The 25,418-nt window shown below is 46.6% G+C and overlaps 1 protein-coding gene and 1 non-coding gene across 2 annotated transcripts in view; both read left to right on the top strand.

The window, feature by feature from the left end:
* The window catches only part of LRRFIP1 (LRR binding FLII interacting protein 1), a 104,029-nt gene that overhangs the window by 7,087 nt on the left and 71,524 nt on the right, over positions 1 to 25,418 (top strand). Inside the window, exons 2-6 of the mRNA XM_060257070.1 lie at positions 1,424 to 1,510; positions 8,166 to 8,183; positions 14,422 to 14,469; positions 16,498 to 16,542; positions 17,196 to 17,246. Of these exons, the coding sequence (XP_060113053.1) occupies positions 1,424 to 1,510; positions 8,166 to 8,183; positions 14,422 to 14,469; positions 16,498 to 16,542; positions 17,196 to 17,246 (249 nt within the window). The remainder of the gene's footprint in view (positions 1 to 1,423; positions 1,511 to 8,165; positions 8,184 to 14,421; positions 14,470 to 16,497; positions 16,543 to 17,195; positions 17,247 to 25,418) is intronic.
* On the top strand, positions 14,035 to 14,136 carry LOC132585538 (U6 spliceosomal RNA). Its single transcript, XR_009556323.1, has one exon. It is a non-coding gene; the product is annotated as a U6 spliceosomal RNA (small nuclear RNA).

Below are 25,418 nucleotides of genomic sequence, written 5' to 3'. Positions count from 1 at the left end.
GGATATATAGAGCAAGAGTGGAATGTAAAAAAGACATTGGACAATTTTTAACATGAATATGAGAAAAGAAAGATATTGAACTTTGATTGGTTAAGGGTACCTTTATAACTGAACTTAAGTATATAACCTCGGCTGGAGTCTAGTAACGGAGGGAGGGGGGATTGGAAAATATCATATGAGTTAGAGACAGTAATGATATAATTAGATATTGTTACCATATGTTATCAGTAAAATTGTTTTTTTTAAAAAGTATTTGTTGCTAAGTGTTAATGTAGCAGGTAGTGGCAGGTTATGCAGCATCTCCTCTGGAGAAGGCTCTGCAAATGCCTGTAGCAGCAGGGAGGTGGGAGGAGGTGAAATCACTCCACCCCCATCAGTGGAGCTTTGCTGGTGGCAGAAAGGGCAGTGCCACCATCCCCTTTGGCTCTTCACTGTAGCCTCCCTACCTGCATGCCAGTTTGGGCCCTGTAGCCCTGGGAATCAGGAAGGACTGGCCACTTCCTTCACCAGCAGAAATCTGGTGGGCTGTTGCTCTAAGCCCCGCCCACAGTGGGGCCTGGGAGGAGGAGGAGGAGCAGTTGTGTGGCTGGTATCTCCACTGGGTGTGTGGGCGTGTGTCTGCCCAGACCAGCAAAGAGAAGCCCCTACTGCTGAAACCTGCATTCCTCTCTTGGGGCCTTTTTCCTTCCTAGCGGGCTTGTTGACCTTCTGTGAGGTGGGGGGGGGGGAGTGGCTCCAGGAGGGAGGATGTGTGAACTTCTTCCAGGATTGTTCTGGCCTGCCAGTCCACCCCTGCCAAGAATACACTGTCTTAGGGTGGGAAAGTGCTGCTGGGCAGAGGGTAGAGAAGCCTGGGAAAGATCTTTTAACAGCCAGCATCTTCTGCTGATGGATCGTGGAATCCTCACCCAAGTGTCTCCTGGTCTTATAATGAGCTGCTTTGTTGTGCAAGCATGATGCCTTGTGGCTCCGTCTACTAGACGTTTGTATGACTCGAGTCCTCCCTTCACTAAACAGAAGGCAGCCAAGAGCTTTTTCATTCACCACTCATTTCAGTTGGGTCCTGGAGATGACTTAGCATTTGTCCTTTGTGATTTTTTTAATTTGGGGGGGGGGGTGGAGTTTGAAATAATGCTGGTGTCACCCTGTGCATTTTGCTCTTTAAAACCCCTTGTGCCATTTTCCTCAGGAAATACTGAATGCTATACATTTCATGCATTCCTCCCTCCCCCCCCCAAAAAAAAACAAAAACAAAAAACCAACCCCGCAGTAGTTCTTGCGGTGCTCCCCAAATGTTTCCATTTTTCTGTAGGCAAAACAGAGAGCACTCATGTGGGGCAGTGGTGGTGGTGGGGAGACATGAACTCTGTTGTTTTTTCAAGCAGCATGACATTTATGGCATTTAATTTTTTTGCTTTGATAGGCTGAAGCCAGGCTTGCGGCAAAGCGAGCAGCACGCGTTGAAGCTCGGGAAATCCGAATGAAGGAGCTTGAGCGGCAGCAGAAAGAGGTGTGTGGCTTTCTTCTTTATTCTTATTGGAGTCCAAATATGTGCTGTTTGTAAGAATTCTGCACAAAAACCTTGAAATGGATTAAATATGTAACAATGTTGTGAAATTTGTTCTTATTCTACTAACTTAAACTAGGTAGAAGCAGACAAGACCAGAATTTTCCTAAACTATTTTTTACAACTGCATAAAATAGAGGCACAATTATGTTTCTTGATACATAATTACACCAAAAAGAAAGAGCCCCATTTGAGAGGTCTTCATTGGTTTGAGAGCCGTTTCCTGATCTCTCTCAAGTAAACTGAGTTGAATCAGAAGTCTAACTGCAGGAGAGCCAGCACATGGAGGCGTGAGACAGAAGAACACCGTGGTGGGGCTGCCTGGGGCCTTCATGCCCCAAAGATATGCTCCAGTATGGGGAAGAGGAGGAAGGCGCTGGCTGGAGTGAGATGCTCTGGTGCAGCCTGTGGATGGAGGGAGGGAGGGTGGGAGGGCCCCGGGACCGGAATGCATCCTTCCAGCCAGTTCTCTTGTCTTCTCTTCCAGTTGTGTCTTTATTCAGTGTAGCCAGGTTCTGGATGTACCTCCAGCCAGGACTTGTGCAACTGGATGTACTGCTTTCAGGGAGGGAGAAGTTGGCCTTGGATGGCAGCCTCTCTTGCCATGGCCTGGAAGCAGAGGAGAGGAGACATGCCTTCCAGCCCCAGGCTCTGCTGGTGTGTGTGTACACGCACACTCTGTGCATACGGATGAGCTGCACTATATCCAGTGTTTTAATTGATTATGGGGTTGGAAGTTGTAACAATTACAGTTGCATCGTTGCAGAAATCAAATTTGGAGATGACTGCACTTTCCTGTCTCTCCTCAAATAAATTCCTCACAGACTCCCTGAAATCAGAGCCTCCCTTTTAAAGGTACCGAAACACAGCATTGTACTGAAGTGGCAGGTGATTAAAGTGGCAGGCATTGAACTGGAGGAGAGGTGGGGGGTGGTAAGCAGTGCTCATGACTCACAGTGGAATGGGGGTTTTTGCTGCTGCAGCTGGAGATCTGTTGTTTTTCCAGGCTGTTTCCCTCCTGAATTCAAGACCATTCCTTGTGTGCTTGGAGGCGTGGGGAGGAAGGGGGCCCCTGCCATTGCTGCACTTAGACCCAGATCGGCTGCTGATATCCTTCTCTGCTGCAACCGGGCATTCAGCGGCAGCCAGAACCCTCTTCCTCCTCCTCCCCTGGGCCCAGCTGCCGGTGTCAGCACTGAGCGGGAGTGGCACCCTAACAGGCACAGACAATGCAGTTGTATTGGGGAGGAGGAGGATTCTACAGATATGTACATTTTTTTCTATAAACATGGGGAATTCCCCAAGTTTGCGGGAAAATCTGCTTAGTGGTGGAGTGGCCCCAATCTGTGGGTTTAGTTATCTGAAGATAGAGGAGGGGGCTACACTTCTGTGTAGGTGTACAGGTGTCTAGAGTCTTGGAAGCTTGACTACCCCACGTTCTCCTACCAATGGACCTTGAGCTTGCTTGGAGGTTCTAGCAGGAGAACGCAGCTATCATGTACCCTTGACCGAAGAACAGGACACTCCTCCTATCTGAGAAGGTCGTCCTCTTCCATTGAGTGCGCAGTTTCGGGAGGGATGCATGTGGAGCAGTGAGGGAGGGAGGGGACATCCGCCTAGCCAGCCAGATCAGCCGAATCAACCCTGGCGATTGATGGGGTGACAGAAGTCACAGCCAGATCGCTCTCACATCCAGTTGTGATTTAGTTGTGTAGATGTGCTGGGCCTTGCTGATACTTCGATAGCATCTCCGGCTTTGGAGCACATTTCTAGTCTCACCTGCAGTCTTAGAGGCGCTTGGAGCTGGTGGTGGAGGAAAGTGCTCCTAAGATTTATGGCGATCTCATGCAGCAGTTTCCAGGGCAAGAGATGTCCAGAGGTGGTTCTGTCTCTGCCTCATGCACTGATCAGGGCTGATGCTGCTTGGAGACTGCTTCTGGGATCAGAGGAGACCCACCCAGGCCAGGGGATGGACAGACATCCTTCCGTGGGAGCACATCGGACTGAGCACGGCACGGCTTCGTTGCACATAAGCTGGTGACTGGGCTGTCAGTAATATTACTGAAGTGTCAAGTTCACCAGTGAGAATAAAATGAGTAAGAAAGCACATTCAGGGTTGTCTAGTGGGGACTATAGGGGTCAATATTCCCTCTAAGCTGTGAAGACTTATGAGCAAAAATTCTACTTCATGAGCTACTGGCATTACAGTTGTGAGCAAGTGATTTGGCTACTGCATCAATTAGTTTGCTCTGGGGGGCCATCCTTCCTGAGCTAAGAAAAACATGTGTGAGCTGGAGGCTAAAAAACTGTGAGCGAACTCACATTAACTCAGCTTAGAGGGGACATTGATAGGGGTATGAGCTGCACTACGTCCAGTGTTTTAATTGATTTTAATAAACAGTAAAAACAGCAACAACCCCCCTCCCCCGTTAGGGTTTGAGAACATCCTTGGTGCATCTTCCTGGCTTCCTTTGCTTTCTGCCCAAGTGACAAGAGTTTTGTACAAGAAAATCACTTCTCTTAACAATAACAACTGGGAACATCAGAGGAGTCAGTTTTGCGAAATAGGTTCTCAAGGGAGGAGTCGTATTTGCCCTGCACAGGTTCACTGGTTTCATCTTCAGTCTTCCGTGTCTTCTATTGGTAGAATCCCATGATCAGAAATACTTAAGGAGAAGGGAGTTCAAGAGGGGTGGGAGTTTCTTCAAAGTGAAATATGAAAGCACAATCACAAATGATTCCTGTGAGAAGGAAAAATGGGAGGAGACTAAAGAAGCCAAGGTGGCTCCTTAAACAGCTTTCTAAAGGCTTGAGAAATAAAAAAGACTAATTTTGGAAATGGAAGGAGGTCTTAAACCAAGGAGGAATATATACAAATAACCAGTGCCTGTAGAGCGGAAAGCTAGAGTTCAGTATGAGCCTAGGCTGGCGAGAGATGCTAAAAACCAAAACAAAAGGTTATTTTCATGTTCAAAGTAAGAAAAAGAGCAAGGACATGGTAGGCCCATTGCGGGGACAGGAAAGTGAAATTGTAACATGATGAAGAGAGGGCAGAACTGCTCAATTCCTACTTTTCCTCAGTCTTCTCTTCTGTGGAAAAAATGGCGCTCAATATGTCAAAAACAGGACACACAATGAGGGAAGGGAGTTGTAGGCTAGAATTGGCATTGAGGTAGTACATGAACACCTTGTTTCTTTAAATGAAACTTAAGTCCTTGGGGCCAGATGAACTGCATCCAAGGGTACTAAAAGAACTTGCAGACTTAATTTCTGAGCCTCTGGCCACTATTTCTGAGAGTTCTTGGAGAACAGGTGATGTGCCAGAAGATTGGAGGCAGGCAAATGTTGATGGTGGTGGTGGTGGTGATGGTGGCTGTGGTGATGGTGGCAACAGTGGTGGTGTTGCTGATTTACCCTGGACCTTCACATCTCTAGAGAGAGACCAGGGTTCAAGGTGTACCAAGTTAGGCTGTGTCCTCAGGGACTCGGGGGCACATTCTTCTGTCAAGCAGTGCAACTAGCTAGTTTGGAAGAGAGGCTTTGTTGTGGTGTCTCCGTCCCCACCCCCCAGCTCTTACTGTGCCCTCCCTAACTCCAGCATTGCTGTGGGTGGCAGCTTTGGCCAGGACAAGAGCAGCAGCTGAGAGGATGGGCCCCAGCCAGTGGCCACACACAAAATGAGAATCCAACCTGAAGATGTGGACAGAAGGGGCATTTGCTTCACTCCTCTGCTCGTGCCCGCCCTCTCATGCTCCCCTCTGTACTTCCACCACTTACGGAGGAGGGAGCTGGGAGACCCAACACACTCTTTTCAAAGGGCCGCATGAGACTCCCAGTGGTGCCTTCATATGTAGCAGCAGAGTTCTTGAGATGCTCTAATACATAGAGATGCCATGTCTGTTTTTAAACCATATAGGTCCTATTTCTGTGTTAAGAATAAATGTAATCATTAGAGGGGATTGAGGAGTTGCTCCTGTCTTAGAAGACTGAATTTAAGGGACAGCTTGTACATTCTCAAAGGCTCATTCCATTGCAGTTCTGTGCAACTGAAGTAATGTTCCATGCAGACTTTCTGGAATATCTTTGCTCAGGACTCTTTGTTTGCCATCTAATATAGAAAGACCAGGCTTCAAGGGTCATGATGCAACCGGATAAATATAGTCAAGGCTATGTTTTACATGATGGTATGAATGGTATGCTGTGGGTATAATTATCCCTCAACTAGAAGAGGAGCTTAGAGGAGCAAAACGCCTTTCATTTGGATAAGCAGGAAGTGGCATCATATAGATTTGCTGCTTTCCCTTGTACACACTTAAAATTTTGTGTCTTAACATAAGCTTATATTTTCTTGGTGTTGGTGTTCTTCTGTGTTTGAGGTTAACAATACTACTGAAAATCACTGCTGAACGTGTGGTACAGAATAAATACTTTATACATTGGTTCAGAGAAGGCATAACTAATAAAGCATACACAATTTCATGTATTTCACAGTTGTTAACAACATAAAATGTAGCAGTTATAATTCATTTAGCATATTTGGCATATTTATGGAATTTAAAAGCTATAAATGCTTTAGTTTTCTACAATTAAAATTGCAAATATACTCAGTACTTGAGAGAAAACTGCAAACTGGTGCACCCTATGCTGCCTTACCAACCTGTGTGTTTATGTGACATGTGGTCCGGGGGTGAAGTGACAAGGTCAGCCACAAGGGAAGGGTCAGGTTAAAAGGATAAGCAAAAGCAATGAAAGTCCTGCATACTCTGCTAATGAAGGCCAGGTATCTGGCTGGGTGTATAAATTCATGTTGGATTTAAGGGCTGTCTAGTCTATGCAGAGGTGGCAGACTCATTTGTTATGAGGGCCAGATCTGACACGAATGTCACTTTGTTGGGCCAGGCCATGCATGCCATAAAATGTAACACGAGGTACTGGGAGGTGATTGTAAGGGTGATTTCAGACGCAGAATGGCAATAGCAGGTGAATGATAATAGCAGGCATGATTGGATTAGATGTGATATGCAGAGGGGTTGTAGGCATTGAGGTACCAGCATTTGGTAACGAGATAGGAAACATCTCAATTCCGTCCAGGAGGATTCAATCCAGGAGGATGCAAAGAATAAATGGACATAAGTCTGACATTAGACATAAGTCAGTTACTGATTTAAGAATAGCAGTGCTCTTACAAAGGAATTTCAAAGGGAGATTAGAGAGACTGCAGTTGATAATGAAGCATCCTCCTGGGCTGAATTGAGAGCTAGTTTTCCTGTCTTTACCAATGTGTGCTATTATCATTTGGCGTCTGAAATCACTCCACTCTCCAAGATATACGTAAGTGTTGTGATTCCTAACCAGAGTCTTTTTGGAAGAAAACAAATCCATTTTTAAAAAGAAAAAAATTCAGAATAAGCCAAAATAATTTTCTCGATGTAAATTGTGCTTGTCAGGAGAATCAGTCCAAGAAGAAGTAGCAGTGTGCTTGCATGCAAAAGCTTATACCTGGAATAAAATGTTATCGGTCTTAAAGCTACCACAGGACTCCAACTTTGTGTTCTCTCTCTCTCTCTCCCTCTCTCTCTGTGGGAGTGGGGGGAGGGAGGCAAGAGGTAGGAAGCAGGCAGTAAAGAGCCCCTGAGGGAGCTGGGGAAAAAGCAAGCTAGGGTGTGGCTGCAGCAGCAGCCATTGAAAAGGAAGCAAGAGAAAGAAGTTGCTCTTGGGCCAAACTTGAGCCCTGCATGGTGTGAATTTGGCCCACACACCCCTGGTCTACAACATGCCCACATTGTATTCAAAAGCATCTGCTTCATTCTAAAGAAGAAAATGTTTTGTAGATGTATTTTTTTTTCAGTACTCCCCAAAATTTCCAGTTTTTCCATCAGCCTTTTTTAGGCCTTGAGGGTTTAATGGGGTTGGGGGGGATCTCAAACAGGTTTTTTCCTTTTTGGGATGGGGGGGACCTTCACATCTCTAGAGGGAAGAGAATATATACCAATCTGAGCTCTAAAGGAAGGATGAAGAAAAACATACTAAATAAACACTTCTTAGCGTGTGACTGTGCTGATAAGTTGCAAGGTGGTGGTTTGCTCCTTCCTTGCCAGAGCTCTCCTTTGGACCACCAGATGTGTGCACAAGGAGCCTTTTGTCAGTTGGGAGTCCCGCCCCAGATTAAACAAGTGTGCCAGTATCTAAAGAAGCCAGACTCCTCCTGCTTTTTACTCTGTGTGTGTGTGCATATAGGTGTGGGCAGGGGAGGTTTTGCTGCTACAGGCTAACTCAGCTACCCATCTGGTATTATCGTCTTGAAAGAGTAGAGGAGCAGCTGGCCTATTGCTTGGCCTTAATATGAGAAAGGGCTTTATTGAAGACCTGTCTCCTCTGCAGATTCTTCTGCACTGATGATCTCCGTGCAAAATTATGGCCTTGTCCAGTTCAGTTTTTCTTCACCTTTGGTGCCAGCCCGTGAAGTTGGCCTGTCAGCATTTTATTGAGCCTGCAGGTGGCCTATTGGACAAGTATAATTTGCCTTAAAGCGCAGTGTACTTTTGCATTCTTTTTTACCACCTTATCTGTTTCTCTTTTCCCTCCCATCACTGCATAGATCTATCAAGTTCAAAAGGTAGGGCATTCTAAGCTTCTCGGTGATTGCATGCATTTGTTCCTTTTGCATTGGGCATCTTGGTAACATGTGACAAATCTGCTTGATGATACTTGGAAATATTTTGAAATCTTTAAGGCATTGTCAGTTTTTTCTAATCCATAAAAAATCACTGTTCGCTTAACTGACACTGAGTACATTTGATCTGCTTATTGTTAAAAAAACCCTCCCTCTCCCAGTTAGTTTAGTACCATTGCAAAATCAGAACTGAAGTGAAGCAGGAAGAAGAAGCAAATGTTCAGCTAAGGCTTTGTCTGTCTCCGTCACTCTTTCTGAATGCCACATCCTGCTCCACCATGGAGATTTGCCGCAGAGGGAGGACTGAAGTCTCTGTGAGATGGGGGGGCGGCAGGACCAGCATGCCTAAGAAACTCAGAACCACCCTCCGAAGGTGTTCAATATTTTGAAAGCCAAGGATGCCTGAGAAGCTAAAGGGGAAACTGAGCATTAGGTGCTCTGCTTTTTGGGGTGGGGTGAGATTAGACTGAAGAAGAGGAGCCACAGCTCAGAGGGATTGAGTCTCTGATCCCAGTTCAAGCCCTGGCATCTCCAGTTGAATGCACCTGCCAGTAGGGGATGTGACAGAACTATGCCTCAGGCCATGGAGAGCTGCTGCTAGTCTGTGTAGGCAGCTTCATATGAGGAGGAAGGTGTGGCCCCTGTCTTTTATTTTAGAGTCAGCCCTGTAAATAGCACCAGCTACAGGCTTTTGTTTTGTTGTCTCCTCTCCTAACTAACTAGAACACTGTGTAGAATAAATATTTCCAGCAATTTGCTCAACGTGGGAAAGTGTTCCCTTGAGTGTATTGTGCAAAGAGGACCGTATATGAGCCCCGGAGGTCATTACGATCGGCCAGTCAACATCTTCTGACCATCCCTGGCCCAAGGGATGTCCGGCTTGCCTTGACCAGGGCCAGGGCTTTTTTGGCCCTGGCCCCGACCTGGTGGAATCAGCTCCCTATGGAGCTCGGGCCCTCCCGGATTTGTTACCATTCCGGAGGGCCTGTAAGACGGAGCTGTTCTGCCAGACCTATGGCTGAGGCAGACGGACGTCCTTACACTATTACACCATCTAAACTGGCCTCCCTGCACTGACTGCTTTAAATCGATACAGCTGACATCTTAGACATCTAGGTTGGGACAAGTGTGCCTTAATTGATCTGTCCACACTATCCATGCTGCCTTAAACTAACTTGAGCTGTGGCTTAACTGTATTAATCTGTTTTAGCTGTTTGATTTCATTATTTATCTGTTAGATTGTCTAGTGTTAGTTTTAATTGTTTTTAGTATGTTGGAAGCCACCCTGAGCCCACTATGGGAAAGGCTGGCCTATAAATCTGCAGAAATAAATAAATAAATCCCAGAGTGTCCTAACTGGTAACCCTGCTGCTATTCTTTTCATTTGCATATTTAAAACCTCAGAGGATTCTGACCTTTTGCAGACCTTTTGCTTACGTGACGTTTCTTGCATGTTTTTACTAAGTGGCCACCCATTAATGCATGCTGCAAGTGGCAGAATGGCAGAGTGAGGCAGATGTTTCTGCAGGGCTGTGCTTGCTGTGTGCACACTGTGTGCTTTGCTCTCCATTCAGGCTGCAGATGGGCGACATTTTTTCCAGAGTCTTCTACAGGGCAGTTGTGATTATCGGCAGGATATTGTCTGTTTCACCTGGTTTCAGATCAAATGAGACTCACAGGTTTCTGTAGTGCTCTAATGAGTGCCTGGAAAAACATCACTGCAGTGTTTTTAAAGTTGTCACAGGGATGTGATGGAAAGTGTTCAGGATATCATTTCTCTCCCTGCTCTCCCCCACCCCCCCAAGTGCTCATATGGATCTTTAAAAAGAAAATCAGTGCAAATTGACTTGCGATACCCTTTTAAGAACAGTAGGTTGTCCAAGGCTTTCATGGCCAGAGTTCATTAGTTGTTGTAGGTTTTCCGGGCTGTACGGCCGCGGTCTTGGTATTGTGAGCCCTGACATTTCGCCAGGAGCTTGACTGGCATCCTCAGAGGTATAGCCCAGAAAACTGGTCAAAGACCCAGAGAGAACTCCAGTTTTCTGGGTTATACCTCTGAGGGTGCCAGTCACAGTTGCTGGCAAAACATCAGGTCTCACAATGCCAAGACCACGGCCATACAGCCCCAAAAATCTGCAACAACTTTAAGAACACTTTACAGAATACAGAATTTCCCCCTTAACAATGTAAAGTCTTCTCCAATTCATCTGGGAACAAGTTATCATTGTTTACCTGCTGGTCTAATCAAAAGCTCAGAATTCACCAGTGGGACACTGTGGTGGTGAAATGGGGTAGCTGGAGTGGGCACTAGGATAGTTTTTAGTGGGATGAGGCTCTGCCCTTCAGTACAGTGACGTGCTGTCCTCATGGGGTAAGCATCTTCTGACTTTGACGACCTGCTGCTCCACACAAAACTGTCATGCCATTAAGCCGGGCAGAGAACATGCCCCCCCCCCCCCCGCCTGCCTGTGCTTGCCCCCCCTCCCCGAGGGAAGTCATGATGGGCCTTCCCTTTTAGGTGGATCCCCTCCCCACCTTGTGGCCAGCCTTGTTCACGCTGAATTCACCTTGAAGGAAACAGAACAAGTTCGAGGTTTGTTTTACATTTTGGGGGAAGGTAGATTGTGAATCCTCAGGAGCTACCGTACTTAAACACATATAACTTATGAAGAGATATATATGGAGATACAGTTCCTTTACAGACTAGAGAGAACCCCCATGACTGCCAGGCTGCTTAGGAGTTTAAAGGTGTTCCTTTTGCTGCAGACCTTTGCCTGCCCTATTATAGCTCAGTAACCGTCAAAGACTACAAATGAGAACCATGCACTGGTACATGCCTTACACTAGAAGAAGAGGACGACATTGGATGTATATCCCACTCACCCCCCCAGTCTGAGTCTCAGAGCGACTCACAATCTCCTTTTATCTTCTTCCCCAACAACAGACACTAGGCCAGGGGCGGCCAAACTTGCTTAATGTAAGAGCCATATAGAATAAATGTCAGGTGTTTGAGAGCTGCAAGACATGAACAAATATTTTCACCTATGTCTTTATTAGAACTCTTAATACTTTCTTTGCACAGAAAAATAAAATACATAGGTAAGCACTTTACAGCATGACCATGCTACAGGGAGGCTTTTTAAAAAACAAACATTGGGAATAACAGTTCCCATAAGACCAGCATAAGGAAAGGTTAGGGAATTATTTTTGGCAGCAGTGGAAGAAGGAAACATACATGGAGTATATAGATCACTGACTGCCGTTTGCATCATCATGCATCTCCCTTTGCCTTGATACCAAGGTTAGTAAATACAGCTCCCCCAAGAACTATGAAGCTAAGGGGGAACCCTGCACCGCCCTTCCAGTGGCTCTCTTGGCTTTTGCGCTCTCTTTCCCACTCTGGGTCTCCAGGTGACCTCCGTGGTAGAGAAGAGCTTGCAAGCCTGCCTGTTTCCCCCTCCTTCCCTGCTTCGCACACGGTGGGAATGGTGGCCTACTCATGAGTTAGTGTGCAGAGCCTGACTGAGGTTTCGATCCTGAGCAGGTTTATGTGAGAGTGAGTGAGCCTGCATCAAGTTTCTGCTTGACCTTGGGGAGGGTGGGCAAAAGCCGCAGCGTGTGATTCCCAAGCTGCAGTTCGGCCACCCTTGCACTAGGCCACCAGGCTGCTGAGCCCTGGAGTGACCGAGGCAAAGCAGGATTCTAAACCACCTCAAGGAAGCTCTCTCCTCTCTCCGCTCCCCGCCACTTTCCCTTCCCAGGTTCTGAGGGCCCCCCTGGGCTGTCTCCCCAGGCCACAGTGCAGGTGGCAGATGTGGGGTGCGGAGCACACAAGCATCTATGGCTCGGGCTTCTCTCCCACTGGCAGTTCTTTGTGCTGTTCCGAAGTTGACAATCGGACTGCGAGCCACCATGGAGTTGCTGAGACAATTTGTCACAGCCCTGTGGTTGCCATCCTGCTATTGTGAGTGAAGATTTCCGTCTGTCTCTATGATGAACGACTGCTGGGAACAGGTGAAGTGTTAGAGACGCAGAAATAATCTGTTCAGTCCTCAAAGCTTCTGATCTGGTCTTTCCAGAACTCTGAATCATTAACACCAGTCGCCTCCTCTAATGGAGAGTATATCTCTGCTGCCCCGTGGCTTAAACCCACCTCTGGCTCAGTTCTCATAGCAACTGAAGCAGCATAGAAGAGCTGACAGGAGGCTGCTCTTTTCTGCTGACTCGTCTTCCAGCAATTCAGCACTAATTGAAACCCCTCCTGTGCTGTCAGGAAAGGAATGGCTGCTGGGTCACCATTAACCTGGCAAGCAGATCCCCCCAGAAGTCCTTGGCCTGCCAAGGCACACTCCCATCGCCTGCGCCTGACCATGGGACACTGCGGTCCTGCGTGTCTGGCAAAGATGGGGGAAATGTTCGTTCTGGTGTGAGAAAATGAAGATGGAGGCTCCTGTCAGCCTATCAAGAACAAGAAGATGTCAAGTTGTGGTACACCAGGAAGCTATGAAAGAAAAAATGTTACAAACCATCCAAATTAGGTCAACTAGAGGCAAGAGATCTTTCTTTAGGAAAATTATAATGCAGTATATTACGTATTTATGCTGTTGCAGACAACCTCAGAGGTCTTGGTTAACGATCTGAAGGCCAGAGAGCAAGTAAAACTCCCCTAAGCAAAACTCTGTCCAAAAAGAAGGAAAAGAGGGAGAGCATGCCACCCAAAGAACGTAGGTAACCCAAAAGGTTGAAAAAAGGGAAAATTGCAAAATAATTAAAATGCCTGTAAGGATAAATTTAATTGAACAGCTTTAATTATTTTCAAGAACTCACCCGTCATTCACAACAAAAAACCTAAAATGTAATGTGAGTCCCCAAAGCAGTCTGTGTAACGCAATGAACTACAATGGTCTGCATTACAATACCACCCCCAAATTCCAACACCTGAAAACTGTAAAGAAAATTGGCAGAATGTGTCTCATAAAAGAAACATGGCCAAAGACTTGCTCAGTGACTCATGAAAACCCACAGTAAGAAGAGAAACTGATCCCATGTCAAGGGGGGGTATATATGGAACAAAATGGAAGCTGTACACATTTACAAGAATTCTTTAAGCAGTCATGCATGACTTTCTGAAACTTGACAACTGAAAACTTTGAGTCTGAAGTAACTGTGTTATCTAATGAGCTACAAGCTGATGGTATCATCATGGATAATGAGCACCACAGACTGTAGCAGAAATGTTTGAAGAATGTGCAGAAGACATTCTCTTCCTGCATGGAGTTGCATGATACAAAATGCAGCAGATGTGACATTGTGTTCCAAGTGAAGAGCTGTCAGTCCAGTTTGAAGACATAGAAAGGTAACAGTCCCATGTTACTAGAGTTGGTTTCTTGCAGTATTCTGACCACAAGATAGAGGTTTTCCAATTCATGACAGACTGGGTGGCTATGATAAGACAGCCCGCCCCCCCCCCCCCCCCGCAAGGTTCTCAGGTTCTGGTGGATGAGAAGTTCATCAGGGATGTTTGTCCTTTTCGAACCATCTGCAGTCTATGGGAAAGGTGATCCGGGAGCACACACTGTCTCTAACCATCCCGCCTATGGCTGCTTGATGCTGAGCCAGTGTCTCCTGCTGCAGCATGTGTTTTTCAAAAAGGCATGCCCCACTCTGACAGAGAACACGCTCATGCTTTTAATTCTCCAGATGGATGCATTGATCACTACCATGAACTGAAATCTTTCCAGTAGGTCTAGTCATGTTTGCTCAGTTATTTATGGTATTTATGTTAAAGCTGTTTGTGCTTGGTTCTGCAGCACATATACTAACCCTGGGACAATGCAGAGGAGATTAGTTTGGCCCCTTGGCAAGGATGACAGAAAGTGAAATCTGTCCTGGCTCTAGTCATAGGTTTCATTCTTTATCTCCCCTTCTGCCTTGGTTGGAAGGTGAGTGAATACTGATGCCGGGAGGCTGCAAATGTCCTGACATCATTTCCAGATCAAGCTCATCTTGGAGAGAGCAGACGTTGTCCCTGCGTGGTACACCTAAGAGGGTCTTCTTAGTGGTTGCTATTCAAGCCAAACATTCTCTGGATTGGGGGGCTGGAAGCTGCAGGGTGTGGACATACCTTAAAACTTCTGCTTCTGTACTTCTCACCCTGACTTCCTTTCTTTTCCTTCTGTAGAAATATTGTGGTCTGGAGGCAAAGTTTGGTGACATCGAGCAGTGGATGGTAGGCTTTATTTAAAAAAATACTACTCAAAAGGCTTGGGGGATTGAATAACATAGCAGCTCCCCCTGCTTGAAGAGGTGCTTCTCTGTTCCTAAGTACATATTTCCATAGCACGGCTGTCTTTCACGGATTAAGCCTCAAGAGCCCCCCTTAAGATGCCCTGGTGGTGCCTGAAGTGGTCCCCCCCCTTGTGTGCCTTGTCTTGGGAGCTTCACTGGTTCCTTTGGGGCTTTAGGCCATCCAGAGAGAGCTGCATTCTCATGCCAGGAGGGCAAGGAGACCACTCACCAGCATAGAAATGGATGTGACAGCAGTCTCTCAGCATGCTTTGCAAGACGCTGCATTGCTAGTTTTCCAGTGTCGCCTATGAAATCCCTGTTGAGTTTGGGAGCAGCCCCGGCCCAGGACAGACGGTGTTTGGATGGCAGGCCGCCAAGGAGCCGATATGCAGAGGCAGGCAAGGGCAACGGGGTCTCCATAATTTGGCTGCAGCAGGGTGGGGGAGGGGGTTACATATGTCAAATTAAATCTGTAAACTAAATACGGCAGTCCTGGATGTACTATGGCCATTCCAAGGTAAAAAAACTGTTTCCTTCCTGGAGACCTTGCTTTTCTCCCCAGTGGAAACCCCAAGTGAGGGAAGGAGGGTAGGCGGAGAATGTGGTGACTGACCCAAGGTCACCCAACAGGCTCCTGGGGCAGGCTTAAGACACGGGAGAGCTGGATTTGAAGCTGGGTCTCCCATCTCTCAAGTCTGGGACTTGTAAGGTGCTCTCAGAAAATAAAATATTTTAAGAAATCCGCTTGCATGCGTGTTTAGTTCCTTCTCTTTCAGAACTCCAAACACTTTGCTTATTTCTCTTTATTTGTTGTCTTTCAGTCTTCCTTTCTGAGACCTGCCTCCCAAGAGGCTTATAGGGGAGGGAAGGGGTTCAAAGAGGAAATCCTGTGGATGGTCAGCCTTTGTCGGCCATTGGGCCAGGAGCGCAGGGGTGGAACTGTGCTGTGGCCCTTCTGGCTCTGGCCAGGGGCAGGAGTGCCCTGTCCCTTGTTTCCCGGCAGCCGGATGGATGGAGCCCGATGTGTTCCAGCATGAGGTGCAGGAAGCTCCCAAGGGTTCCGGCCTCCTTCCACCCTGTAGCTGCATGGCAGTGCCAAGGGCACTTGTTTCACCAACCTCTATTGCTGCCTGGGGGCTGCGGGGAGGAGACCCCGGCTTCCGTTCCCACCACTGCCCCGAGGGGTGGCAGGCGGAAAATAAAGAAAAGAAACCCTACTGCTGCGGCACCCCTGCCCCACTGGTGGCCAGGCCATGTAACTGGGAAACCACCAGAGGAGTAAGGAGCCTGCTTCTCCCATCTGAGATCCCAGATGCACTGCCCATACACTAGAAGGGGAACCGCGGTCATAAGGAGGGAAAAAGAAGAAGTGAGACATAAGGAATTCTTTAGGCCTATTGTTGAAGTAGAGGTTGCATTCTCTGGAGAGGTGGCACCAAACATTTCTAAATAAAAACAGCACACAATTAAATCCAGAGCACCTTAACCGACCTGGGGTTAGCCTGCTTTCTGGTTGCTTGTCATTTTCCGCAACACCCTTCTACCTTTCCTCATTCCTGTGGGGAAGTAGCAGGCCAGGCCACGCCAGTTGTGCTTGTCTCTGTTGCCTGTGTAGGTAGTAAACATGTGCCCTGTATACTTGGGGATCAGAAGCACTGGTGCAACATACTTCCTGGTTCCTGAATTATGGCGCTTTAAACTTTGGCTGACGGAAGTCCTAATCTTGCATTTTCACAGCATAAAAGAATGTACATGGACTTGGGGAGGGAATAGCAAACACCACCATATGATCTCAGGTGCACCCAAGATTTCTGAAGCAAGGTCATAATGAAGTTGTGAGATCCTTCTTCATCATAAAGTCCAGTCTTTGTGAATCCATACATGCTCTTGGCCCTAAGTGTTAGTTCTAAAGTTACACGACAGTGTTTCCGTACTGACAATATTTTATCTTCCCCCCCCTCCTTGGTAGGAAGACACTGAGCGTTACAACCGTAAATCGAGAAGATATACTTCGGTTAGTATTGTTTATATGTTGTACTTAAAATAATGAATACACTTCTGCTTGCAGAGGGAATCTGGGGGAGTGCGGCTCTACGAATATGTTGAAAGCAAAATTCTGCATTCTTTTGTGTCCAGTGAAGCAACCCAGGGGAGTCTGTGGGGGGGAAGGAATCCTTGTCTCTCCAACTCTCTTGCAAGGATTCCCTCCACCCTTCAGCCAGGGGGCCCTTCACCATGGTTTGCATTAAGGATAATTTCTAACCCATAACTGGCAGCCAGCTCCAAACCCTGTTTTCAAAGAAGAAATTGCAAGTATCATTAAAAGTTATTGTTTTTTGTGTCCATAAAGTGAGAGGGAGGGTGCCGTCCTGCAGCCAGAGGACTTTAGTGGGTCACAGGGCTGTGAAATGTAACATAAAGTGAGATGCCCAGAAAGACAATGATATGGCAGGAAATGATACATTTTACTTTTGAAGGTATCGCTTCTGATTGTGTGTCTGCGTGTGTTTTCCTGAAATGTACATGAAGAATGCAGCAAGTTTGTGGGGTGGTCTGCAGGCTTTCTTATGTTTTCCCCTGGATTTCCCGTGGTGCACTGACTCACAATATGAAGTTTGCCTGGCGTTTTAAAAGTCTCTGCTCTCCTTTTTCCTTTTATCTTTGTAGGTTTCAGATGAAGATGAGCGTATGTCAGTGGGTAGTCGTGGAAGCCTAAGGGTAGTAGCAAGTAATTGTACCTGCATAACTATTTCTACCATTATATGAATGGACTCCTCCACTTGTGGATGGCGTATTCTTTTTTTTTGGGGGGGGGGGGTGTTTGCTTCTCTGCTACACAAGACTGTTGTGATGATGAGCTTGTGTGTGTGTGTGGGGGGCATGGTGGCAGCTCCCCCCTTTGAAGACCTAGTGGGTGCTCACTCCCATTGGCACCAAATGCAGGGCTCCTCACTCGGGTGGGGCAGGAAGCTCAGTGCTACATCCCATGTGCTGTTTCCCAGCCCAGTGTAGTGTGCTGGCTCTTCTCTTTAAGCCTAGGAACTTTGTCCACAGGGAACTGCATCTGTCTCTATGTTCCCCTGTGCCGTAGATGTCCTGCAGAGGGGTTCTCCTTAAGATGCCCTCTATTAGGACTGTTTGTGGGGCTACAGCGAGGTCACCGTCCTGCAGCAGTTGGGCAGAGGACACGTCCGAGGGCTGGCTGTGGGATCTTAGTTCAGCTGCCCTTTTCCACACATTAAAGCTCTGTTATGGGGACGATGGGAAATGTCTCTTCTTCTTCTTCTTCTTCTTCTTCTTCTTCTTCTCTTCTTCTTCTTCTTCTTCTTCTTCTTCTTCTTCTTCTTCTTCTTCTTCTTCTCTTCTTCTTCTTCTTCTTCTTCTTCTTCTTCTTCTTCTTCTTCTTCTTCTTCTTCTTCTTCTTCTTCTTCTTCTTCCTCTCCTCCTCCTCCTCCTCCTCCTCCTGCTCCCCCCCCCCTGCTGGCACCTGTCGTGCCTTCACATCCTGTATTTAGGAAGGCATCTTATTCCAGAAGGCATTTGGTGGAGGTTAAATTGTTGCAGCAGAATTGGCTAGGCTGGTTTCACGCTTATGTGTCTTTAAATTCCAGTGCTTTTAAATTTGTAACTTGTATATTTTAGTTTGTGTGTTAGCTTTGTTAATTGCACTGTTGTGACGTGTCCTTATCACCTGGTTGTTACATCATCATTCTCTGCTTTGAGTCTGAGGAAGGAAGGCAAGATAGAAGTGCTATAAAAAAATTAAGCCACTATTTCATATAGAATTGTATTAACAAACAAAACAATGTTGGGGCTATTGAAAGATCCTGTACTTTGCAATTTATAGCATTTGTTGTAGTTTCCATATGTCAAATAGTGCTTGTACAATCAGCTTTTCTTTGATTGGTTTCATAATTAAGAAACGTAATACAAAGGATATACAATATTAGCAGATTAATTTTATAAGAGAGCCAGTTTGGGGTTGTGGCTAAGTGCACACACTCTGATCTGGGAGAACCGGGTTTGATTCCCCACTCCTCCAAATGCAGCTGCTGGAATGGCCTTGGGTCAGCCACAGTTCTTGAAAGAGCAGCCCTCACAAGAGCAGTGCTCACAGCTCTCTCAGCCCCAACCTGGTGGAATGAGCTCCCCCCTGGAGGTCGGGGCCTGCAAGACAGAGCGTTTGAGGTCAGTTTAGTCATTTATCCACCAGGCCCCTATGGTCACTTTCTCTGCAAATGAGCTTACTGTGGACTCGGTCCCACAAGAGCCAAAATAAGTGGTGCTTCATTAGATCTGTTAGATTATATGAAATGAATTTTAGTCGCCATCTTTGTACATTAGACTGTGGTTTTGAGTCTGCTTATATGTATATTTCACTGTTATGACTCTGTTGCACCCTGCCCAGAGCCTGTCTGTGGGAAGGGCAGGCTAGCAGTCGAATCAATCAGTCTGTCAATCAATCAATCACCTACCTCACAGGATGTCTGTTGTGGGAAGAGGAAGGGGAAAGGAGAGGGCAAGCTGCTCTGGGGGCGGGATGTACATCCAACCTCCTCCTCCTCCAAAAATCACTCTTCATTAATATTAAATGCGTTGGGAATTCAGGAAGATATTTACGTACTTTTTCATCTTAGTCTAGACATCGTACATTGTAAAAGGATGCTTGACATATATCCACTGAGTATTTGTTTCCTTGAACAAAATTGTGCAGTTTGTATGGGTTGTAATTGTATTAGGTGAGTAAGGTGTTTGAAACATTTGTTCCAAAATCTTGATCCTTTACCTACTGCAAAGGATTGTGCAGGTCACAGCGATGGGCTTGCCTTTTCGTAGCCTGTATAAAGCAACAACCAAGCATGTATGTTTTGTATCCATCCACTCTATCCATCGTAAGCTATTTTGCATCTAAGGGAAAGTTGTTTCTGAGGACATGTTCAGTCCAGGAATTAGGCATAGCCCGTCACTGACTCCACAGGAGATAAAGATGACAAGTAACAAGAAGGAGCAACAAGCTGTATGAGTATTTTAATGCAGGGACTCCTGTCTAGTACTGTGTCTTGCTATGATTCCTGGGCTTATGGGGGCCTGCTTCATCTTTACCATGTTATAATGCCTGAAGTCTGCACATGCTTTGTGTTACCTTTTATCTGCATGTTTGTGACTGTGTATAAATAACCTTTCTGCCCTAGCTGCATTCTTTTGTGGGATGTGAAGGTGAGCAGGGACCTCACCCACTGGAGTTTCTAACTTTCACTTTTGGAAAAGACTGTGAACTGGGGGTGGGGGGAGGGATGAAAAAGGTGTCTGTCTTTGAATGTTAAGCCCGCCAGAATTTGCGCATTGAAGTACTGCATAATTACCAGTTTGTTGTAATCTATAAAGGTGTGATCAAAGATTTCAGGTTTTCACGGCTGGTAACATCATTAGGGATTGTAGAATCTTTCGGGCTCAAGTGCTGTGTTCTACTGGAGAAAGTTTTTCTTCCAGATGTTTCGTTCTCGGCTGCGGAGAACATCCTCAGTGGTGTTGCAGCCGGAGCAGGTGCTCTGACCTTCTTGGCTGCTGTGCATTGAGTGAGGCCAGGGCTGCTGGAGAGCTGCTATTTCTAGGCTGGAGGGGGTGTGGTGAAAGGGCAGTAGGTTTGTGGATGTGCCCATTGTTTGGTGGGGCTTCCTGGAAGGGTAGTGATAAGGAAACTACCTTATCACTACCCTTATCACTTATCAGTTCATTGGGGAGTGCCCAAATGAACTGAATCCAAGGGTACTAAAGAACTTGCAGATGTAGCTTCCAAGCCTCTGGCCATTATTTTAAAGAATTCTTGGAGAATAGGTGAGATGCCGGGAGATTAGAGGCTGGCAAATGTTATCCCCATCTCCCAGATAAGAGTCCACATACTTAACCACTGCACCAAACTGGCCAGCATGGGTTTCTGAAGAACAAGTCATGTCAGACTAACTGGATCTTTTTTTGAGAAAGTGACTACCTTGCTGGATCAGGGGAATGCTGTAGACATCGTTTATCTTGATTTCCGTAAGGCTTTTGATACGGTTCCACATACTGTCCTTGTTGACAAGTTGGTAAAATGTGATTTTGATCCTGTTACTGTTTGGTGGATCTGTGACTGGGTGACAGATGGCATCCAGAGAGTGCTTGTGAACAGTTCCTCATCCTCTTGGAGAGAAGTGACAAGTGGAGTGCCTCAAGGATCTGTCCTGGGTTCTGTTTTGTTCAGCATCATTATAAATGATTTGGATGAAAGAATAGAAGGAATGCTTATTAAATTTGCAGGTGATAGTAAATTGAGAGGGGTTGTAAATGTAAAGTTCTGCATTTAGGTAGGAAAAATCCAGGGCATGTTATAGGATGGGGGAGACTAGATTTGACAGTAGTATGCGTGAAAAAGATCCAGGGGTCTTACTGGACCATACGCTGAACATGAGTCAACAGTGTGATGTGGTGGCTTCAATGCAGTTTTGAGCTGCATTAACAGAAGTCTCGTGTCCAGATCACGTGAAGTGATGGTATCTCTTTACTCTGCTCAGGTAAGACCTCACCTGGAGTTTTGTGTTCAGTTTTGGACACCACATTTTAAGAAGGATCTAGACAAGCTGGAACGGGTCTAGAGGAGGGTGACGAAAATGGTGAGGAGTCTGGAGACCAAGTCCTATGAGGAAAGGTTGAAGGAGCTGGGGATGTTTAGCCTGAAGAGGAGGCGGCTGAGAGGTAATATGATCACCATCTTCAAGTACTTGAAGGGCTGTCATGTAGAGGATGGAGTGGGATTGTTTTCTGTGGTCCCAGAAGGTATGACCAGAACCAATGGGTTGAAATTAAATCAGAAGAGTTTCCGACTCAACCTTCGAAAGAACTTCCTGACCGTTCCTCAGTGGAACAGGCTTCCTCCTTGGAAGGTGGTGGGCTCTCCTTCCATGGAGGTTTTTAAACAGAGGCTAGATGGCCATCTGACAGCAATGAAGATCCTGTAAACTTAGGAGGAGGTATTTGTGAGTTTAGAGTGGTTCCTCAGTGGAACAGGCTTCCTCCTTGGAAGGTGGTGGGCTCTCCTTCCATGGAGGTTTTTAAACAGAGGCTAGATGGCCATCTGACAGCAATGCTGATCCTGTGAGCGAAGGGGGAGGTATTTGCGAAGTTCCTGCATTGTGCAGGGGGTTGGACTAGATGACCCTGGGAGATACCTTCCAACTGTATGATTCTGTGATTCAAGGAGCTTGGTGATTGGAGACAGTCACAAAATGTAAGGCATTCCAGGGCAGGCCTGCAGTGTTTACCGGGGTAATGTTTTCCCAGAGCAAACCACCAATTGTAACTTGCCCTGCAGAGGGAAATATACAGGAGGCACCTCGGTGTTTTCCAGGAAGAAACAAATAGCAGCTTTGCCCTCAAGAGAAAGAGTCCAGAGCAGCAGGGCCCATGTGAAGGAGGAAGAGGTGGAGAGGCGGTTGTGTGGCTGAGTTCCCATCCAGAGCATGGGGGGAGCGGGTGGGTGGGTGTCCTTCTTCGCACAAATGAGAAAGAGGAGGTTAGCTCCTCTGCCAAAATGTACATAAAATTCTGGAATACTCTTGTTAAGTTGGGCACTTTATTTTCATTTTCTTTCTCAGACATGATATTTCTTGGAAGGTATTAGGGAAGTCCTTTGATAATTCAGGAATATTGCTGCTAAAAAAATTGCCTGAGACCCCTCTCCATTTGTCCCTTTGATAGCTGACGTTCATTTTTGGTGGCATAGCATTTATCACCCCCTCCCTGTACAGTCTATTTTGTATTCATTGGCAGGGAGCTGTCTTTCATTTTTAATAGGTGTAGTTTGATTTCCCCTTCCCCACCCTTAGCCCGGCTTCTTCTAACCCTCTCCTTGTCTAACCCCAGTTAAGAAACCGCCTCTGTTTATTCTCAATTAGCCCCCCACTTCTCTGCTGTTTTGGTCTTTCTCAGTTGTAGGAGAATACCTGTTGGTTGCTGGGCTTTATGTTGTGCTCCCAAAAATACCAGTCCCTGCTAAATGTTCCAGTTTTGCTTGGTATCTATGCCTATGCAAATAAGGCTGATGAACTAATTACAGTCCCTCTGATGTAGGGTTTCCTGCTTCTCATGCAGTCATACCAGAGACTCCAACTTGGTAAATCCATTCTTAAAATAGTGACAAATAAAAGGGGAAATGGACTGCTCAAAATGTATTTCCCATTTTACACATTTTCACAAATTTATGTAACTGAAATCAAAAGGCTTTTTTAAAATAAAAATATGCTCATTCTTGACTATGCTTTGTTGGAAAAGTCCCCTCCCTTAAGTCAGTCTCGGTGCAGCACTTCCTGCCTTTCTGTCTTCCCCTCCAAGGGGGGGGGGTAAAGTTACCTCTGCAGTGCAAGAGGAGCAATGGTGGGTTCGCCACGCTCAGTGACGGGGGGGGGGGGGGGCGTGTAGCTTTCCTCTTCATTCTTCCTGCCCCTCCCAGTTTTGAGACTTTCTGACCATTGCTTTAGTTTATTCTCTTTCCCTCCTCTGTCTCTCTTCTGCTTTCTGTCTTTCATTACAGGAGACTGTTTATAGAGAAGAAATGCAGGGTTCATTATCCCAAAGTGGAAAATCCAGTAGAGTTAGCTGATTTTTTTTAAAGAAGTCTTATAGATGATGAAATTAATAATTAGGCATGTTTCTCAATATGCAGCGTACATGGTGTTACTTGTTATTGGTATTCTGTATAAAGAATGCAGAGAGAGAGCAAAGTTTCCAGAATAAAAAGATCTGAAGGAGACTTCCAGGGGGCTCTTGACCCCACACCCCACCCCACCCTTTGCTGGGGGCACAAAGCAGAATTTCCAGGAGGAGACCAGAAACTGACTCCCAGCGGATCCCTGGTCAGGTAGGAGGCGGCTTCTTATCCCTGCCCGTAAGTCCACACAGCGCCCCTGCAAGCGGTCGGACAGCCTGTCAGTTAGCTCGCTGCCTGATTCTCACTGGTGGACAGCAAGAGAGTCGAGTGAGTTGGACAGGTAGACAGGCAAGCGTTCCTACCTGTGAGTCACTCTTAATATGAATTACTTGCTGTTGGATTTGAGCAGGCTTCCTTCCGTCCATTCAGTGAACTACAAGGTGACTTGTTTTTAGGTCAAAGGATGCACAAGGTTCTTTTGGCAGCCTTCCCCAAACGTACTTGGCTCCCTAAGTAATTAATTCATTGAAATTCTGGAAGTAGAAGCACTGGAAGAAGTAGTCCTGCTGCCAGACTCATGCTGCTTATAAACTGTCTGTGCTTGAAGCAAGGTCTTTGGCTTCTAGCTGTCTGCAAGAAAGCATGCGTGGGTGTATTAGACATCCCAATATTCTGGTTTGACCTTCCCACTTAAAGGAGTGTCCAGATAGTGGAGGCAACCCATTTCCTTACAGGTTCAGTTTTAGCTCCCAGCTTTGGAACAGGCAGAGTGACGGCTCAGTGCCTAAGAAGGCAAAGGGACTGTTTCAGAAGCAAAGGGGTAAGCGGAAAGAGTGCAATGACTGAACGGAAGCCCACACGATTTTGGCTTCCGGTGTTTCTGTTAACTGATAGGTGAATATTGTTTGCTTTAGAGTTTGGTCCTCTCCCTTTTTCAGTTGTGTGTTTAATGAAGTCTGCATTTGAGAGGGTGTGGTAGAGGAAGGAGGAGAGGAAAAGGGCCACATTCCAGGGATCTGGATCTTCTCGTGAACTCAGGGGACTGGGCACTTCATCTGATTTGGGGGGAGTGGGGGAGGCAGAGGGCTCGTGGGAGCCCAGTGCTTTCAGGCAGAGCAAGAATGACAGTCCTCAGCAGGCCTTCTGAGAATCCCACAGAAGTCTGTTCCGTGGGGCTTCCTCCCTCCCAGGGAAGTCTTTTTAGGATTCCACTGGAACCCCCCCCCCCCCTTTGCTAGTAATTTTTCTCTATATGTTACATTCATCATATGGAAGTTTTTTTGAGTGGAACGTCAGTTAGGTAAAGGTAGTCCCCTGTGCAAGCACCAGTCGTTTCCGACTCTGGGGTGATGTCGCATCACGATGTTTTCACGGCAGACGTTTTATGGGGTGGTTTGCCACTGCCTTCCCCAGTCATCTACACTCCCCCCCACCCCAGCAAGCTGGGGACTCAGTTTACTGACCTCAGAAGGATGGAAGGCTGAGTCAACCTGGAGCCGGCTGCCTGAACCCAGCCTCTGCCAGGATCGAACTCCAGTCGTGAGCAAAGAGCTCTAACTGCAGTGCTGCAGCTTTACCACTCTGCCACCGGGCTGCTGATGTGTATTAGAAATAATTCCCATTAAATTTAGCTGTTTGACTTCCAAATCTAGCTGTCTTCCCATAATGGGAATAGGTCATGCCTCCTTCCTGCCTGTTCTTGTTAAACAGTGCAATCCCATGTGAGCAGTATAGCTATTCATTTGTTCATGTAAGAGGCTTTAACAAATGAGTCGTGTTCTGTTTGTGGACCCCCAGGAACACCATGGGGGAGGGGCATTTTGAGTTGCAAAGGGTGTGGACCCTCAAAAAAAATCATGGGTGAGTGGGGAGACTCCAGGTTTGCAGAAAAATGTGAAATCTGAACAAAATACTTTTTTTGGGGGGGGGGGGGGAGGCCTTAAAAAATCTGAAAATGATGAAAGGCACACCTGTAGCTTTAAGCAAGGGATTCCCCCAACAGTATTCCAGGCAGGGTCTCGGTGAGTCCAACTCAAGGGGAGGGGGCAGGGAGGCCTGTTTTGGCCTTTGAGGAGGGGCTCAAGGCTGGAGATTTTATGGTGGAGTCTGAAGAGGCCAAGGTTGGGGGAGAGGAGAAGCCTCAGCTGGATATAATTCCATAGTGTCCTCCCTCCAAAGCAGCCGGTTTCTTCAGAGGGACAGATCTCTGC

Source organism: Heteronotia binoei, chromosome 16 (genome assembly GCF_032191835.1).
Source record: "Heteronotia binoei isolate CCM8104 ecotype False Entrance Well chromosome 16, APGP_CSIRO_Hbin_v1, whole genome shotgun sequence".
Taxonomy (NCBI): Eukaryota; Metazoa; Chordata; class Lepidosauria; order Squamata; family Gekkonidae; genus Heteronotia; species Heteronotia binoei.
The sequence above is the reverse complement of the archived record's forward strand: the minus strand, read 5'-3'. Positions and strand labels throughout refer to the sequence as shown.